General features: G+C 27.0%; 1 protein-coding gene across 2 annotated transcripts in view; it reads right to left on the reverse strand.

Moving 5' to 3' along the window:
- LOC132941043 (sushi, von Willebrand factor type A, EGF and pentraxin domain-containing protein 1) overlaps window positions 1-21554 on the reverse strand; it is a 93655-nt gene that overhangs the window by 43590 nt on the left and 28511 nt on the right. For both annotated transcript variants that reach the window (XM_061008890.1, XM_061008891.1), the window contains exon 3: window positions 19187-19289. In XM_061008890.1, coding sequence (XP_060864873.1) covers window positions 19187-19289 — 103 coding nt within the window. The remainder of the gene's footprint in view (window positions 1-19186; window positions 19290-21554) is intronic.

Genomic DNA, 21554 nt, shown 5'->3' on the forward strand with positions numbered 1-21554 from the left:
TTCTCTACAAAACAATTTAACAAAGGACGTTACGATTTAAAAACTGCAAATTTAATTAACTTTAACGCACAAAAAACACATTACAATTTCCATAGTTATTAGGTACCGAGTAATGTATGTTATTTATTTGGATTTTTTTAATAAAACTCAACCACAACAACAACAGCTATTACGCATATAATAAAAATATTTGTAAACACTTCTCTATATAAATATAATATATACATAATAATAATTATAGGCAGCGTGCAATCTTTTATGCTGCAGACGCTGCAGTGTTTGGAAATTGACATAATATTAAAATAATGATTATACACATTTATATTTATTACAACCACAACAATATATTTTGGTGTCGGTCGAGATTGTGATTATTATTATGGAAGGATATGGCAACACGAAGCTCGCCATCTCTTTTGTGAAAATCGTGTCGTATTCTCGAAACAACAATTTATACAAATACGCCTATAAAGGCAAATGTAGCCGTTTTTAAAGGATTTGTAACAATATAAAAATTAAATTTTAATACTATACTCAATGAACAACGAATAATAATCAATTATTTTAAAATTTTATGAATGGTAGTGGACCATAGACCTATATATAAACTAGTTTATAATAGTGTATGTGGTGGACCAAGTGCAGATCTGAATTGGGGGGCCAGGAAGCTAGATTTTTTTCGGGAATAAATACAATTATAATTTTACTTCATAATAGAATATTATAGACCACATTATAGATAGGATTTTATATGTAACAATATTATTAATTTTTGTTTATATTTAAAATGTATGGATTTTTAGACGTGTGTACTAAATTGCAGGTACTATGTATAAATAAATATGTACATAATATTAAATACAATTTCCAAAATGGGGTAATCGATAATATTACGATATCTTTATATTTTGCTACTTTGCAGGTTTTTGGATCTTACTCGTGTTGAACTACGACTCGTTCGTCATAACTCCTATATTATATTATACTATATTAGTGAACAAAACACTATTAAAAATAAATAAACGCGTAGGTATCTAACGTAATAACAAAGGTGGCATTAACTTGTTAAAAATAGTTAAAGTTAAGTTAAAGAGTTAATTTTTTTAACTTTTTAACTTAACTAGATAATTATTTTTGTTTTCAACTTATTAACTTATTCGGTTAAACTTGTTATTTTTGTAACTTAACTTTGTATAGTTAATTATCATTGTCGTCCAGTTAAGTTAGTTTTCTTTTCGAGTCATGAGTAATCAACTATAGACTGAAACGTCGACTCTTTTTCGATTTTAGTAATTTATTTTCGAATTATGTAATATAATAATCTAATTTTTTACACAGTGTTAGACGTCTTGGTAAATGTTTGTATACAACAAAATACTATGGCAGTTTATGTCTTAAAAATATTGTACCTTGAAAAAATTTTTTAACTGAGATAAGTTTTTTATTTTCTATCTTAACTTTAAATTTAACTATAGTTAAATTTTTTTTTGTTAACTTTTAACTTAACTGAAGGCAGTTTAATTGAATTAATTTAACTTGCTACAGTAAATTATTTTCATTAAAATTGCATTGGTATTTGGTACTTGCATGTGCAATAGCTATATATAGTGTGCGCACGCATAAACAATTTTCCGTCTTTAAAAAAAAAAAAAAACGATAATATTATTTTCGATTTTGATAGTGAAATAATAAATAATAACTAAAGACACATGCATTTACACACACAATATGATGTCCGTGTACATAGAAAACATATAAGCCGTTTGTGTACTGGCTTGTGTGCTTATTTTTATATATACGCTAGACATAACTTGGGCAAAGCCCCTTGGGGTATTTTTTCGACGCTGCTATTATCGGCTCTATAGAACTGTCGCGCGCCGGAGGTATATGTATATTGTATATATATATACAGAGACCGGACATAATATACAGGAGGAAATATTCCGAGAGCCGTAGAAAACTAATAATAAAAGAAATATGAAAGGAGGGAAAGGATTTTTCGTTTTTCCTGTTCACTGGCTACGGGCCGTGGACTCAATAGAAATGCAGGCATTTAATCAATTTCTTCTCGGACGTATGTACCTATACGTATTTGTCCAAATCGATACTTAGCGACAGACCTCGTCGTGTTCTGGTCGTATGATAAGATTTCAGTAAGGTAAACGCATATTATCCACTGGCCGTCGTATTGTCATCTACGGTATATAGGTAGGGTAGTATATGACAGATTTGCACATTTTGTTTATACTCTCGCTATTATATAACATGCTGCAGAAACACTGCACTAGTTGTTTTCTATATTATATTATATAATATGGTACAATCGTAGGTTTAAAAATTCCGTCGAGGAATGTTTTCAATTATTTTGGATTAGTTTTGTTTTTTTTTTCGTTTTCAGTATACCCGAGTCCCGAGCTCCCGAGTGTATTTAAAAAGTCGCCTCTAGTCGTAGACACTTTTTTTAAGTCCCTAAGGGTCGATTTTAAGACGGATCGACAAGATTCTTGAAATTTAAAATGATCCTTTAGGGTATAAAATTGGTAAAAGTACCTATATATTTAATGTAAAAGTAAAACCAACGAAAACTTCCTAATCAATAGATGGGTTAGACGGAACCATTTTTGACAACAGTAGTAGTTTACCTACGCAGATAATATTCTTAATTATAATAAAATGTTATAAGTTAATTTCCATAATCATTTAGTTCGGCCAAGTCCATAATAAATAGAAATATCATGAAAACAAATTTCAAACCAAATACGAAATAAAATACACTTAGAAAAATATAACACAATAATATATTCTGTGTAATTTAAACAATATATACATTATAAATTATATAAATCCTACTTATATAATATTGTTAGTAAGTTATAAGAAAAAAGCAATATAGAGGTATTAGGTATGTTAGATTTAAAACTCTTTTTGAATATAATATTATGACATCGATAGAAAGATAGTATTAGGAGAACTTTAGTTAATAATACACACTTTGAGAGAAATAAAATTATGCAGAGAAAATACAAAATTGCTATTTTAAATTTTAATGTTTAGCTACCTACTATATATAGTGCAATATTTTGCACCAACAGTTGATTTAATATTATAGTCTATAGACATATAATAGTAATACCTATACCTACTTTCGCGATAAATCTGAAATAAATTGACAGTTCGTAATAAAAAATAAAAAATGGAATTAAGAATAGTAATTAAATTGTAAATAAACACAAAGTCAAGTTATTTGGCCTTAAACTAATTTCCGTCTGATAAACATTCCACGGGAGAAATCCCGGTTTCTTTCCGCTCTTATTTTCACTACGTACTTTCACCGTTAAATTCAAAATAATAAAATCAGTTCAAGATGTTTAATTGAATCTTAACCAATTCTGTATCAGGTACCTTTAACTAGTTTTACTACCTATCTATGTACAATGTACATTGCAAACTATACAATAATATCAAAGATTCAAACCTCCATTTGTCTAAAATAAATCATTTGATACACGTTTGTGCATCAACAATGAAATTTATATCATATAAGAATATTAATGTAAGTCATATGAAGCAAATACTTTTAATGTGGATCACCCTCATCTAATTGTCGAGACTAATATCGTATTACAAAGTTTAAATTTAAAAAAAATTAGATCTCTTTTCATTAATATATTCATCCTATAACTGCACACCAGTCACAGATAAATAAATATCTAGTAACAAAAAAAAAAAATGTGAAATGTGGATTTTGAAACAATAAGATCAACTTCTTTTCATTTGTTAAATAATGGACTTACCAAGAAATTTAAAAATGATACAATACATTATGATTTGTAAAGACTAAAGAAACATTGTTATTATTTTACTTCACTACTTCATGACCAAAACGGAAAGAGTAATAACGCAATATTATATTACACCACACGCGCGTAGAAATTGAGACTGAAACATTTTCTAAACAAGAAAAAATTTCATCTTATAACACAAAATTATTATTTTATTTTTCCTTAGGCATATATTATACAAACAATATCGTAACGGCTGATGATGAGAGCAGGTCACGTCAGTTTTTTTTTATTTTCAATCATTGTTTGAACTTCAACTTGTCTGTTCAACAAGACAGACGGTTTTAATTAATTTTCAATTCAAGAGTTCACAAGTTTAATTCCAACGTTCAAAAATCAAAATAAAATCTGTCTACTTCAAAATTAGCGCACAACAGCGCTTCTACGAAAGTTTTTATAGAGTGATCGCACTGAAATAAAAATCGTGATTAACTGAAACACGAGGAAATGTGGACAAAATGTCAAACTATGCTCAATATAATATACAATGTAACTATGGATAAATGTCGTCAATTCTTCATATCAGTGGATTATTGGTTTAATTTTATGAAATTATTCGGCTAGCCGGTAGGTGCCTATATTCTATATAGGATGCACTGCTTGATTCTTGCGAGTTATGATTTGTCTATAAGACAAGGAACGCGTCATGTCAAACTACCAAAAAATGCACGGCTTTCAAAATATTTGTGCCACAATTTGTAGCCACGACAATATTGAAATCCCTGATGCTGGTAAATTCCATTCTACTAAAATATCCTTTACACTATATAAGGTGCATTCTGTTTGTACGCAGTTATTCGGGTTCCAAACGTTTGAAGTGGGTACCAGATAGGTATATACCGTATATACCAGACTAAAATACTGTAGGTTTCTTACTTTTCGTGTACAATGATATTATTAAAAATTATAATCAATGAATTTATTATTTTATTATTATAATTAGAAATAATAATAATTATACGCAGCTGTCTTACAATAACGATATCGTCATATTATCCGACAACAATATCTGTGACTTCAAAAGCCTAGGAATTTTCAAAACAACTATTTTGTTCAAATCTGATTTTCACTTACAAATAACAATATTAATTTATATTACGATAGTAAAATGTCTTATAGCATCGACCACTGTATAATCTGTGTATATCATCATAATTTTTAATATAATAATATGTATTTAATGTTTGAAATACTTTTTAAACGTTATATTAAATTATAATTTATTATCTTGGTCAATTTCAGCTGTTTTTAAAAATCGGGTATTAATTTAAATGTACCGTTGTCCAAAAAAAATTAATTATATATTATGTAGGTACCAACGCGTAATATTTATTGAATTACCTTTTTTTGTTTACCTTAGTAGAGAATATTTAATTTATATTGTTATTAATATAGCTAACATATATAACCACAAACTATAGTTAAGTGTTAATATCCACATAATATATATTCAAAAAGACAAAAACACACGAGCAAGCAATTATAACTTACGCATACGTTTTACGAAAAGTCTAAGAAGAGCATTAAAAATAATTTTAAAGGCGTCGCTATAAAGTTTATCCATTTCTTGACGCCTCACCTTAAACTTTATAATTGGGTCCTTATGTCTGTGCTCACCACAAACACTGCGAATTGAGTGAAATATTTTATCGTTTACGTAGGTGAACTCGAAATACTACTAAGTGGAATATATTGGGAGCCAAATTTTAGTAATATGGCACAAAGTATACAATATACATATTCAGACTATTGTACGAATGTGATATGATAATATACGGTAGCGACTTTTTGCATCAAATATTAAGGTGTATACAAAATATGTATAATAAAAACCATGGTGTACTTAAAACCGCATAATATTATCCAATGATATAACGGTCAGTTTTAGGTATCAAAATTTCGTTCAAGCACCTGTAGAAATCAAATGTATCGGAAAATATTTTAAATTACAAACACGGTATAGAATAAATAGTCCACGCGAGGGTGAAGTATCTCGTTTGGAGTTTTTAATTAAATCCGCGCACGGTGATATTAATAATTGTACCTAATATTATTATGACTGATTCCAACGGGTTTGTAAGTCTAGATAATTTCTTGTAATTATACACAACTGTAGTCGAAACTCCGATTAACATTTAAACATTAAATACTTGTAAGTTTTTGTTACTTTTTTTTAACATTAAAATTGTTTCAAAATGTTTACGTTAAATAATTTCTCATAACTGTAGCCATAGGCGTGACTTTGAATTTATTCACAGATGTGGCCAACATAAAATATGCCATGTTGAATAACCTATATGGAGTCATCCCCCGTAAAAAAAAAAAAAACAAAAATATTTTGCAATTAAATGCAAACTGATTCCTGGACTATTTTTTAAGAATATAATAGTTTAGTAAACTGTTGCTGAATATAACCTAATAGTGTCGATGATAAGATGTCTATAGTGCCCTGAAATCTGAATCTAAGAAATTTGACTCCTCGATGCTACGTGATTAATATTTTACTGCCTATGGCGTCCAAATATGGGGATGTGCCAAGCCTTCCCAAATACGGACTATACAAGCCTTCCAGTCTATTTCCCTTCGCCAAATAACATCTGCGCCATGGTACGTCTCAAACCTCTCACTACATAAAGATCTTAAAATCGAAAAAGTCTCTAAAACAGCTAGAAATTATTACAAAAAATTTCACATCAAAACAGTTAACAACACAAATCCATTGGTTTCTAGCCAGTGAATTCATGTCAAATAACCCCCCACGTCGATGAAAAAGGCACTGGTGTTGAGATCTCCTGAATCCCGACCTGCATTAATTTAAAAAAAAAAAAATTCTCTACCCCAAGTTAGAGGATATCCACACTGCTGGGCCTCCCTCCTCACGCCATTTCAAGTTATGTACTTTATATTAGCTATGAAATTTACTTATTGTATTGTATATAAATATTACAGATTGTAAATACTCTATTTTATCTAATAAAAAAATAAAAAAATATTTTACTATTTTTACTAGCGTAGTAGAGTGATATCTATGTTATTAAAATTTACTCAATGTTCTGAGAAAAGCTAATTTTGCAGGTAAAATCAGTAAACACGTCTATGGTACCTAGTCAATTTTCAATTAGGTACTTTATGTTTTATTTATTTTATGAAAATTAAAACGTTTTGTCTTTTATTTAATAACTTTAAAAAATATATTCATGTATATATTTATATAATATACAAGAAAATATTTTTACTGGACCAATAATATTATAATATAGTATGTACGATAAACCTAAGTTATTTATCAAGTATTTATAACATATTAAGATTGATTCTGTCTGACTTTACTGATAATATTTAACTGTCAAAAATAATTTTGAGACGAGAGCGAATCGCAGTCTATATACACTGAGATTACTGACAGAAAATGTTGAACTAATTCGTTTACGTTTAACACGTCTTCCGACCATTAATCAATTTAATTGTATAAATAGTGATATTATATATCTACTCTCCGAGCGAAGCTGCAAAGCAGTAGTTGTTCTTAATCATTACGTCAGCTTTGTGCGTATATATACTTATTAATAGTATATATTATAATATATATATTGATAACATGTAGATATGTAAGTAAACTCGAGACGGTAAACAAGCCACTATCGTAGTGATTTTATTTCCTGGAATTATTTTATCCTGTCAGATGTGAATTATTTACATAGAATTTAACATTTAATATTGAGTGGAGCAATGAATGTATATTGATTTTACAATGATTCGTATGTATGTGTGTGTATGTGTGTATTTCTGTCTGTCATCAGCTATTGGGACAGTTAAAACGTTTCAATTTTCTACTTCAGCATCTTTTCTAGTAGATAGGAAAATTTATCTAATTGGTACCCTGGGTAGTCAAAAGTAAAAAATTCATTGGAATTCCAGTAAATTACGATTTCTTGTCGAACAATTTTCTCATTTTATTGTAATTCAAAAACAAATAACCCTAGATACTTGAAATTTTCACTAAATGTTTATTTTATAACTATATAAACATGAAAACACTTTAAAATAATTTAGCGTGAAACTTACAATAATTAAGGTTTATAAAATCACTTTTTAAAAGTCGTAAAAAATTGAGACCATCATTATACATTCTACTTTAAATTGTTTAAACTTAACGACGCTTATCCATTAATGGTATACATATTTTTTAACTCGTAGTATTTTAAGGAATGCAATTGAGAAAAATGCTTGACATAAAAATGTCGGTTAGATGTAAAAATAATGAACAAGACAAAATAATAAATTTTTATTAAATATTTTTTTTATTGGTATTCATATATTATAATTTCTTTTATTTCAACGATTTTTATAGTTATATAAGAAATCTTTTTATCTATATTTTTAGTAACTAAATAAAATCTGTGAGTAGGTGTAAGCGTAGCTCACTGAAACCTCGGATAGGCGTGTAACCTATCTAAATTAATTTTCTTGAATAATGTTAATTTTAGATTTGGGGAAAAATAGTGTTTTATAAGATATTAAATGTGTCTGTAGAACATAATTTTCATAAAGTATTTATATAAATAAGAATTTTGTCAGCCAACAGCTTAGAATGATTTTTTATAATATTATAAACGAATAATATAACACAAAAATTAGGACTATATACTACTTCTCATTTTTAAAAATCATGATATTATATTATTTTATATTTTATAATTGTAAGAAAATACCCAAGCAGAGTACATTTTTGAAGTATCGAACGGATAAGAAATGATTCAGAAAGAAGTTTACGGAACCAAACATATGATGGGCCATAAGACTTATTAAGACCTAGTTTTTTATAAAAAAAGTTATAAAAGTTAAAATCTTTAACAATATGCATTACATTATATATTACAAAAATATTATAGATCATAATAGTGGGTTTTTTTTTTATTGCAAACATACATTAACTATTATTATATATTTAAAATAAAAAAGTGGGTGTCGCTCTGCTGTAGTACAGTAGGTTACAAGTAAGTCACTGTAATGGATGGGGTTAAATTTGAATATATGTATAATATCATTGTATACGAAAAACAGTTCTGAGTCAGCCTATGATATATTACTAAGTACATTTGATGATATTATTGTGAATAAAGTAATTTATTTACTTATTTGCGTGGACCTTATTTTAAATGTTCAATCATTATAGCTATAAAAGTTGAACATTTTATAAATGTTCAACTATACAAAATCATTTTTAAATTTCAATTTTGATCAATTTTGTCAAAATTCAAACTTTAAATACTTATAAAAAAATATTGTGTCTATGTATTTTCAATATTTGTCTACTGCTATTGTAACAATATATCAAGAGCCTTGTTTATTCGTTTTCAAATTACAGCAAAATAAGAAACTGGCTACAGGAAAAATCGATTAAATATCCAATCTTGAAAAATTTGAGTTTCAAATGTTTATAAAAATTTTATTTGACTTTCTTATAGACATTTTTTTTTTTAATAAAGGTAAATAAACTTCTAGAACATTTTGTATTACATTTTAAATCTTAGAAAGAAAAAATTGTATGAATTCTTAACTCAAATTAATTTGCACATTTTCGTGATTTTCACCCATTTTGTCAAAATTCGAACTTTAAATGCTTATAAAAAAATATTGTGTCTATGTAGGTATTTTTGATATTTGTCAACTGTCATCGTAACAATATATTATTTGTCACAAGGTTTTTTTACCCAAAAAATAAAATTTTATTGACCACAATAGAAAAAAAAACCAATAAAAATGGAAAATGAATATGGCCGTAAACAAATTAGGTATTAAAATATTTTAATTATTTGTATTGCATTGTAATCCTTTTTTAAAATGGTTTAATGTGCATTGAGCATCAAATAAGATATTATTTTCTATTTTGTGTTAATCTTTAGATGACACGTGCGACGTGCTGTAAGATGATGAAAAACTTTTGAAATAATAGTTTTCTTATCATTGTATCAAATAATCCTAAACTAAATATAAAATAAGAAAACATCAACAATATAACTATGTGTTATTACTACAGGAATCTTGTACGTGATAAATGTTTAAATTTAAAAAAAAGTTATATTTCAAACCACAATTATATTTATATTCATAAGACAATTACCTTTTAAAATGTTGTTACATTCAATAAATTCAGTCAGGTTAGCAATAATTAGATCAGGGTTTTAATACTAATTGCTATATTATGTATTAATAATGATATAAATATGTTTTATATTTTATTGTAGCGTCAACTCGAAATTTAAAGGGCTTGAGAGGGAAGTCCTAGAGAGAAATAGCTAATGGGATCTGAAAGAAATTTATGTAAGTACTCCTACGATAATGCACGCGTATATAATAACCATATTGTAGTATAATATACCGTGGTTGATACCAGCTAGTGTCATAATGTTTACAAGTGAACGAGCAATAGATTCTCAACTGGGTTCTCCCGATAAATTAATATCTACATCGAATAAAATATTTACTGAAAATTAAATATTATAGATCGATAATATATTTACCTAATTTGACACACACACAAACCATAGTGACATTAAATGACATATTATGTAGGTAGGTACTATACAACATATTATATGCAACGAGCACACCGGTATAGGATTAAGCCATACATGCATTTCAAATTCATCATCGTTTTGCTGCCATATACTAATGCGCGCTGATGATGATAAGTTGTGGTTGTGGATCCAGAACGGCCTTTGACGGGGGAGGGGGGGACGACGACAAAGAATAATTAGTTTAATCCTGAAAACGGATGTTTCGATAACACGGGGACAGCAGAGATATATACGGTCGGGAAAACCGTATCGTCATTCTGTATACTCCTAAAACTGAACAAACAAAATACCTCAGAAAGCTTATTTCACATTTCCATTGTTAGCTGCTGCTGCTGCTGCAGTGAAGGAACGTAAAATCAAAATATATTGTGTAGCTATATTGAAGAGTTTTTAATTTACATCGCAATAAAATGCACTTAAAATTTGTCACTCAAAATATTATATTACAAACCAAATACTAACTATACTATATGAATTGTTCGATCAATTATTTTAGTAGAAGAACATTTTCATAATTCAAAATTAAACAAATCTGAAATAATTATACTAATGCATTATATTATATAACTTCAGTAATGTATGTATTTATTTATATTGAATATCTACATAGCGGGTATACTATATACTGTATAGTACCTACCTATAATTTAAAGTATTAAAGTAACCTAACGATATTTTATTAGTTAGTTAAGTAGTAACATATCAATAGATTTGTAAACATAATATTATGCTTGAGTGACTTAGTACAAACAACTCGTACTTCAACGTATACTTAATTTGATGATAATCAGAAACATAACTGCAAAATATCTTCCTTAGCCGATAAATATGTGATACACAATTATAAAATAAGGCATAAGTGTGGACCTATTACCTATATAATGCCAAGCGTTGTAAATTGCAATCCTACTACTTAATAGTAAATAGTAATACAATAAATACAATTTGCTCAAATCTATCAATTTAAAATATGTGTTTAAAGGTATTCAAAAATTAATTTAAAACATGCCGATAAATATTTGTTATTACCATATGGCATATAATTTACACTTAAAAAAAAAATATTGAATTGATTATTAATGATTTTTGTAATTGTATGGTTTTGCGTTATACCTACCCACAATAGAGTCATCGCAATATTCCTAAAGTTTTTAACGCACAATGACAAATAATTTAACCTAATCAACTCTCGTGATCAGTTAAACATTAATTTTTAAATGGATCAGCGAGTTAATCAAAAATAATAAGTTGTGCTCAAGATTAAGTATACTGTACTAAATCAATGACGGTTGATGGGTTCCATAATATATATTAGGTTTTGTAAACGTCTTGGGTAAAGTTGAAACACATTAAAATGTGATTTCACGAGCAACAAATTGCAATTGAATGAAAAATATAAAAAGTATTTCCATGGTCGGGTTCGTTTTAATTCAATTACAATTACCATTACAACACGCTCCGACCTCGACCGTGGACAAAAGGGGGTGATTTATCTGGCACAAAGTCGTTTGTTCCAGACCCTGTGGCTGTTGTCGCCTGCACAATCGTGCAAATGAAGTTCCAAAAGAAAGCACATTTCAACACGAAAATTTGTTTTGTATTTAAATTTAGACCTGAATCCCTGGGTTACAAATAACCATCTACTGATTATTTATCTTTATTTATTATAATGCTCAATAATGCTCAATGGAAATTAAAATTATGCGTAAGATAGGTATATTTTGTCCTCGATGAACAATTATAATATTATGATAATTTGTATTATGTTGATGTTTACTATCGCAGTTTTGTGCATTCTGAAGTCCAAGAAATATTACACACATATTTAAATATTTTGGTTTATTCGAATATTACAAAAATTATAATATAGCGGTGGTATATATTATACCTTTATAATCAAATATCTTTATCTCCAAATGAAAACGAGATGCAATAACCTATTGGTACGCGTGTTTAAATTACACTTAAAATTATCGATCACAATGGTTTTTGGTCGTAAATATCAGACAAAATTGCACATTATGAATTTAAGGTGTTGAATTTACTTTCTTATAACTTCGGAAAGTATAATGTTACAATATACATTACACTGGGAAGTGGGAACCGTAAAAGTACATCAATAATAACTAATAAGTATCTAATACCTATTAAGATATTAGATATTTATCCAAAAACATAAAAGAATGTACTAAATTTATTCATAATTAGTATAAAATTATATTATAAAAACATAATAGTCATCACATATTATTAAATGAATAATTATACTATCGAAAAATACGAAAAAGTTTTTGTATTTTAAATTCAAAGTAATTTGATATCGACGTTACAACCTACAAAATAACGTTTGGTTTTTTTTTACTGTTATCGTGTTTTGAAGTTGAAAAAACCCTAAGTATTAGTACCCTAAGTATTAGTACCCTAAGTATTAGTACCCTAGTACCCTAAGACTTTTATTAATTGGGAACATGGGAATATTCACGCAATACCAGTTTCTTATAAAATCGTTTTTCTGTTATACTTCACAAAGTAAATTTTCACCAAACATTCTCATAAGTATTTTCCAGATATGATGTAAATTTTAAAAATAATTTTTTTATATTTATACCTAGTTGATATTTAATTTTTTTTCGATTTATGCCGATCAAATTTCTTTTTCTCGATCCAAAAACTTGAACACACGGTTTTTCATACGTATTTTTGCATCAATTTAAAAGTATAAAAAAATCTATATGGTCACAGAAAATCGTTTGAACTTTATTTTGCAAAATTAGATATTTTAAGAAGAAATAACGATTTTCCCTTATACAGTCTTAGTTATTCAGTGATAGGTAATTCAAAAAATATCGACCGTAGAGGCTTGAAACATTTTGCCATTATATACATTTATATTTTCTATACACTATGTTATATAGGTATATCGTATATAGTACAATTCTCAAAATATTTCAACTACCTAATTTAAAACTATTTATACGCACCACGAACCAATTTACACCTTTCTACGGTGTGTCGGATCGCAACATCGCGACATCACATATAACCTTAAATCATTAATGATTGACAACAATTATTTCATCTACAGATCCACCTAATCAAGAAATGAATAGGTACAAATGTACCTACAATAAATTGTCAATTATATAAATATACAAAATATAACATACGATATCCTTAAAAATAAATTATGTTCCAACTGTCTCCTTCGAACTTCGCTCAGAATCGTTTTTACCTTCAATGATTTATCATTGAACTTTAATTCAACACATCCTGCAATAGAGTACAGACCTGCTCAATAACGATATAGGTAACCTTCTATACAGCAATGAGCACAACCTATAGTTCCAAATTTTTTGTTTCGATTTGGTTTGTTATACCAATTATACTGCAGTATACATGGTTTTTAATTACTTTAGTCTTTGAATAATGATCATACTATATTTCTATGCTAACTCAGCCCCGAGTGTTTTTTTTTTTTTTTTTGTTAATGTATCTGTCCCGTCCCCAATGGTGTCTCGCTGTTCTGAATGATAATTTCGCTCGTCGTTTTTCGGTTCATCACAAACAGAAATACTTAATAAAAACATTTTTTAAAAAACTGCAACATAAAAACTACATAGAATTCCTATTTGGATACTGTAATTTTTCAAACCCTCCTGCAGTTCATTAAAAGGAAAAAAATACAATTTTACGAAAAAGTCGGATTGATTACAATTATTTTGCAATCGCATCAGACAAAATGACTGAGGAAACATTGAAAACAAGAGATATATAATTACAACGGCTACAGTATTATTTTATGAATACTCTAAAACGATCTCTTTTGATAATTCAATATTAATGGTGTTGACAGTTTCTGAAATGAATACGGGTTGTAATAATTGTAATATAAGACGTATAATGGAAATTACTACGAATAGTTTACAGACGAATTAATAAACAAAAATATTTATGATTGTAACCTGCTGACATTTCAAACTAACCAGTTACTACCTACTTAGTACTTACTAACTTATCAAATGTATTTATGCCTACACAAAAAATCGTGTTGTTAATTATATTTTGTAAACGTATTTTGTTCTGGTATAAATATATTATAAACGTCTTTAAAATTTAAATTTAAAAATAATAAACAGGTGATAGATAATTAAAATAATTGTTTTGATGTACTTATATTGTTTTCAAAAGTATTTAATAACTCTTTAAAATTTATAGTTAGATATTTCATATAGTCCTAAAGTACACTAACCCGAGTTAAAAGAACAAAGATTATAGAAAATATAAACCTGAGGTTATATTAATGAATGGTCTCCTCTTCACATGATTTATGTTTTGTATATATTTTTCTTTTTGTTATACTTATTCATTATTACTTATTGTTTTTACCTTGTAAAGAAATGGAATATATTTTAAATAAAAAAATATGTATATATGTATATACAGATCCTGCATCACTGTGCATGTGTGATTTCTGGGTGTCCAAGTATTATTTTTGGACAAAATCAATAAAAAAAACTCAAACTAACCATTATATATATTTTTTTATTGGTACAGCATTAACAACGAAGGTTATTAACTTACAACAATAATAATATTAGCTATATATGAATGGATACTTTAAATTTCTTCGATTTAGTTATAGGTACATGGTACATATTAATATATTTCCATTATATTATTATACCTATACCATTGTAATCTGTTGTACTTACTTCTTTTATTTTAAAATGTATATTTGTTTGTTTTATGACTGCTTAACTGCAGCCAATACAAGTTACAATACCTCAGCGTGAGAGACAATGTTACAAAAAATTAATATTTATATATAGCAGGCGCTGCTAAATAATGACTAATTTTAGGACAGCACAATGAGAAAAAGCTTATTTCCTTAGTAACAAGACTACGTCTTTATAAGATAATTCCTAGAAGCTTCGATAGTATACAGTATATATAACACCATTGGGAGCTTTAACATATAAGACTTACGTAGAAAATCAACTGTTTTGCTTTCAAAACTTTCCGACATTCAAAATAACAGCGACATCATAAGTATACTGATTATTTACCAGCCATATATTTAATGCTAAGCAGACTTACGGAGTATAGATGAATCCAATAAAGATTGGATGGCAAAGTAAAAATATAAATATTTTCTTATTAAAGTAAAAAAATATCCTATTGTTGTGTGGTGTGTTGCTTAAGTGGACGCCACACAGACATTTGTTGTCTCCGTCTTACAAGTGCGTAACATTGCAAATTTACGCTCAGCAGAGAACGTTTAGCTCCGTTAATTTAAAAATTAGATTGAATCGACTTGTTATGAAACTTGATGGTAAGAACATTATCTGTGTTCGTATGTTGGTTTTCTACGATAATTCAGTTTTTAAGTGAGCATTTTTAATTTACGCTATATTATATACGCATAACTTGCTAAAAAAAATTGAAACATTGTAAAAAACTAACATACGAACACAGAAAATGTTCTTACCATCAATTTTCATTGTAGGTCAATTCACTCTAATTTTTAAACTAACGGAGCTAAACGTTATCTGCTGAGCGTAAATTTACTATGTTGCGCACTTGTAAGACGGAGACAACATATATCCGTGTGACGTCCTCTTAGAGTTATTCAAATATTAAGCTGAAGTAAAGTGAATGCAATAGTAATATGTCACGTTTTAGATTCGAAACAGAGGGAAAATGTATTCATTTAACAATGATGCACGTGTGGTTTTTTTTGTGTGCAACTGTAATCACTTTTTAGAGCAGTAAACATTTATATTTTGTCAACTTTATGAATGCTTAAGTTGTAACTATTTCTATTTAAGAAATTGTTGCACAAAATTTTTAGATCCATGACAAAAACTTAGGATAGACTATTTTATATACTTTAGGATTGACTTTTTTTTTATCCACAAGGTGTTTCAATGTTTAATACTGTCGTGATACGTATTATTTATTATACTTTGTACTACTCATTTTTTATATGTATATAAATTTCTTCTCTGTCATTTACTCTATTCTTTACTATTTTATAAGTATAATTTTGTAATAAGATAATTGTTCATAGTCTACCAGATAATAATTTAAAACAATAAAAAAAATGAATTAATTCTTAAATTAAAAATTGATTGGTTTACAAGTAATGTAAATGCCAGTTATTTGTTTTAGTGTTTTAATTAATCTGTATTCCATAATTTTTGAATATTATTAAAAAATATTTGTTTGACGAGAGATAAATATGTTAGGACTTCTGTCGAATGTGAATATGTAATAAAAGTAAACATCATGGTGTGCGATACCACAATAATTATTATAATTTGACGGACGTTATCCTGTCAACAGATGTTACAACGTGTGTCTACCGAAATATTTAATCGGCTTAATGTGTCAAAATTCAAAAACCTCTTTAGCGGACGTGTCTGGGACCTGTTATGATAACGCGATCAAAATAATTTATTATTATAGTTTATACAAAAACACTGTCGAATATTTCTCTCGTCGGTCGTTAAATTTCATTGTTTTTGATTTGTTAGGATGGATTGTCTACAATTTTAATTTCTTTGAATCAAAAACATGGTTAATAAAGCATTCATTTAAAATCGCAGAGGTACTTTTGAATAGCTAATTTTGTTAAAATATTCAAATGTAAGTGATTAAAATGAGCAAAAGTAAAGCTAACGAATGATCAATGTTATTGTATCTTAAGACCAATAATAATATATTCAAGTCTTAAATAAGTAACTATTAACTGAATCAAATTTGAACAAAAATTAAACTTAGGCATTCAGAAAAAAAAACATTTAGATCATAATATAAAACGCGTAGGTAGTACACTTGCTTTGAAAGCGAAACGATATAGTGACTTGACCACACTGCATAATATTATTTAATACGATTATAGTTTAAATATAAAATAAATACTTAGATCAATTCATGGACTTTGTTTTTATTTTTTGTAAATAAAGTAATTACGCTAAATTTTAATTATTATTAGTTTAAAGAAACTAAGTTAACTTTGAGACTACTGTTTTTAGTGTTCAAGTTTTTCAGTGATTAACATCGCATTACAATACTTAACTATCATATATTAAAATAATCATGTTAATAGATAAAATCGTCTAATGCGATATATGTTGAAACTCGAATTTCTGTGTATACTGCCTATATATAGGTACCTATCACAAAAAGAATTTATTTTCGTATATAGAGAATTCAGCCGAAGGAAATTTTATAACGAAAACGACCATTGCAATTTGCCCCAAAGGATCAGAAGACCAAGATGAACATAAAGTCTATGTGAGTACTGAGTACAGTTACGCTAGCGTAATAAAAACCTTAAGGCTGCAAAAGTTTCCCTGGGGCAAAATTTTCGTTCGTTTCTTTTTTTTCTTCATTTTTATAAATCTAGCTCGAAATTCACAAATCCACACAAACCTTTTGTAGCTTGTTTTCTGTTTTTTGACGACTGAAACTTTTCACACCAACTTTCCCTTCGTTTTTAAGTCCATTGTGCTACACAAAATACCCATTTCTTACCACATTGTAAAAACTACACGATGAGACAAAATTATATTATCTACTTTGATGTATAATGGACTAGGTATATAGTTTTCACCAGAAAACCCTCTCCTTAGAGTTTAGTTTCGAGAAAACAAAAAGCAAATGGCTACCTTTTCAAGAGGAATGGACTGTAGACTATCCTTTTTATGGAAAAAAACAGTTGATGTTCCCTCTAGAGCTTATTTTAAATTAATTTAATTCACTCAAAAATATTAATTTATCATTAGAAAAACTGTATATTCTTATGATCATTTTTTTTAAGTACCTATATTATATATATTCAAATAACACATTATATTATAAGTGTATTACACATTAGGTAATGTATCTGTTATATTAATTATTAAAATTCGAATTCGAATATTCAATTTAAAAGTCTGTGTGGTACACTAATACACTATATAGTACAACTGTATGGTTACAGTTTTTATAGGACATATAATTCAACAAAATCTTATATTTTTATTTTAAATAACCTTTTATAATGTCACGTAAAACTTAAAATACAATTATAAAATTAAGTTGCTATTAATTTGTTCAATGTATTGTTTAATTCTTATTATTAAAATTAAGTAACATTACAGTATAACTTTTAGTATAAATTGTGAGATAAAGCAATATTTTGAAATGTCTACTTGGTTCAGTGACCCGAGAAAGTTGATTCAAATATAGTATACCGTACAATAAAGGGTGTATAATATGATCTTTAGGAAGTATATATTATATATCTAGTACATATTAGGTATAATACAATAATACCACGAGTACTCTCTGAACTTCTCAAACTTGATAATATTTACGTTAGGTCTCAATAGAACCAACCATTATTATGATAATTAGTGAAATATTGTACACAGTTACTTAAAATAGACTTAATTGGTTTTAACTAAAATATAATATCAATGTGTTTATTAACACTGAAATCATCAATAATATCAATGTATTATATTTTAAAAATGATGTTAGATGTTTTATAGTTTTTTTTTACTAATAGGTATTGATTTATTTACGGTAAATTGTAAATAATATGCATCTTATATTTATTAATGTAAATAATTTCTCTTACTTTTTGAACTTTCTACATAGTACATAGTAGAATAGGTATATTAAATATAAGCAATAGTATCAAATGGTAAAATTACTTAAAAGCTGAGGTCTTAAATGGCCGAAAATTATTTGATATAATAGAACAAATTTTACCTGGTTTTACACATGACATTCCACAAAGTCCATCACAAAGACAATGTTTTTTCTTGCTTTTACAATCTTCGTCAGACGAACATTTTCGTAAACATGTTTGTCCCTGCAAAAAAAAAATATTTTAATTAAAAAATTATATTTGAAAAAATAGATTTATCTGGTGAAGGAAGTAGATGGATTTCAATTTAACTTTCCTAGACAATAACCATCGTATGCCTAGTTACATAAGATATTGATGCATTTAATGATTCACTAGAATTTAATGGACCAACCATGCGCCACTAAATCATGTTTAAGTGACCTCATGCTCAACTATTGATTCATTAAATGTTTACTGATTTTTTATGTGGCCCAGAATTAAACTGATATATTTTATATTTAGATTTCGAATAAATAATAACAAGTAAATTGTCCTTATTTTTAGGTTACCTAAGCACTACTTTTTTTATAAATGTTTAGTTAAATTTATAGTAATAACTATTTCAAATGTAAGTTGTAGTTTGTAAATAGCTGATTATTTTCTATTGACTATTGTATCATAAGAATCGTGATAAAAAGTAAATAAATATTTAAAATAGGTAAAACGAGTTAACAATTAGGTAGGTAAAATAATATGAGTGGCCAAGCCTTGTAAAAACAGTACCTACTACCTACATTACCCATGTCACAGACCACGGTACCAATACAGAGAAAAAAATATACAATTAAATTAACCAAAACGTTTATAATATTATTATCATCTGTTTTCTTTTGTAAGGTTTCAATACCTTTTATAAAATAAATAATAAATACAAAGTTAATTTATATCAAACATAATTTTTGTAATGAAATTCATAAAACGGAATGTAAATCTATAATAGAAACACTTTGTGAAATCTAAAGTAGGTACTTACAAAAATATAAAATATAAAATTTAAAATTCCGATCAGGAAATACGTTTTTATATTTATGATTTACTTTTGAATTGCAAATTTCATTTTAAAATAATAACAATATCAAGAAATAATATTAAGGTTTGTGTATTTATTGTTTTATAATAAATTTAATAAAAACTAAACAATCATTAACAAGCAATACAATACAATAGCAATTACCTACTCTATATATTGGTATATAATATTATTATACATGGACGTTAACAAAATTCATCAACAGACTTGTTTTTATCTACAAATAATTAATAAAATAAAAAATTTTATTAAATTAATAATTTAAAAAATTTTAAATATTTGTTTTTTTGATAGTATAATTATTTATATTATAATTTTCCAACATAAGGTACTAGGTACCTAGTTTTTCTATGGAATGAGTTTATAATTTATCTACGTTTAACAATTGAGTATATTATACAAATAACACTCAATGGTGTAACACATAAGTCATAATTAATTTTAGTTTTTCATGTTGATATTTTGAAATAAGAAAATTATCAGTAGGTATAAGCAAAATTAATTTTGCATTCGGGCTTGATACGATTCATCACTAAAATAAACTCTAAAATAGTAAATGAGAGTACCTAACTGTAAATTTAAACAAAATGCTTTGTTTTTTATTCATTAATTAATTTTTACAAATTAAGTTTCTACGACTCATAATAACATCAATAAGGTATACAATTATAAAGTTTTGAAACAAATAGGTAGATATACAAAAATGCCCTTCAGCAAAAGCGAAAAAATATATTATTAATTCAATTTGTTGTTACACTTATTAGTTATTAGATATTCTAATACATATTAAGTAAAGATCATCTAAATAAAATAAACACAACTAATTGTTTTTTATAGGATTTAACATTAAACTAAAATAAAATTATTATTTAACCAATTGTTTAAATTATTTTTAAAGTTCAATCAATAATAAAATATGCTCATTTATTGATGATAATACCTTAATAATAAGTATAATTATTACTATTATTATAAACTACACGCAACGTATAAGAACAAATCAATGAAAAAAATCGGGTTTTTTTTAACGAACATGTACCTACAATTTCGAAACATTATACGCTGTTACAGCAAATTATTTCCTATTTTCTCTTCACGTATGTATAGTATACGTATAAACGCGTATAGTACACCGAACATTTTAGGAAGTCAGTATACAAAATACGTTATAATTTATGCATACTGCATTTCTTAAATCAATCAGAAATTAAATTCAGTATGCGACTAATTATTTTTAAATGTCTGTCTTGTAACAACAAATATTTATGTGTCTCTTACACAAAGTTCTCAATGACTTAACAACATTTCTAAATTATTTTTACGATTTTTAAAAGGCATCATAAGGTATACAAATTAAAAATTAAAATTTTTTAAAAATTCCTAAAAATCTTGCCAACTATAGTTTTTCTTACTTTGTT

Source organism: Metopolophium dirhodum, chromosome 3, assembly GCF_019925205.1.
Source record: "Metopolophium dirhodum isolate CAU chromosome 3, ASM1992520v1, whole genome shotgun sequence".
Classification (NCBI taxonomy): Eukaryota; Metazoa; Arthropoda; class Insecta; order Hemiptera; family Aphididae; genus Metopolophium; species Metopolophium dirhodum.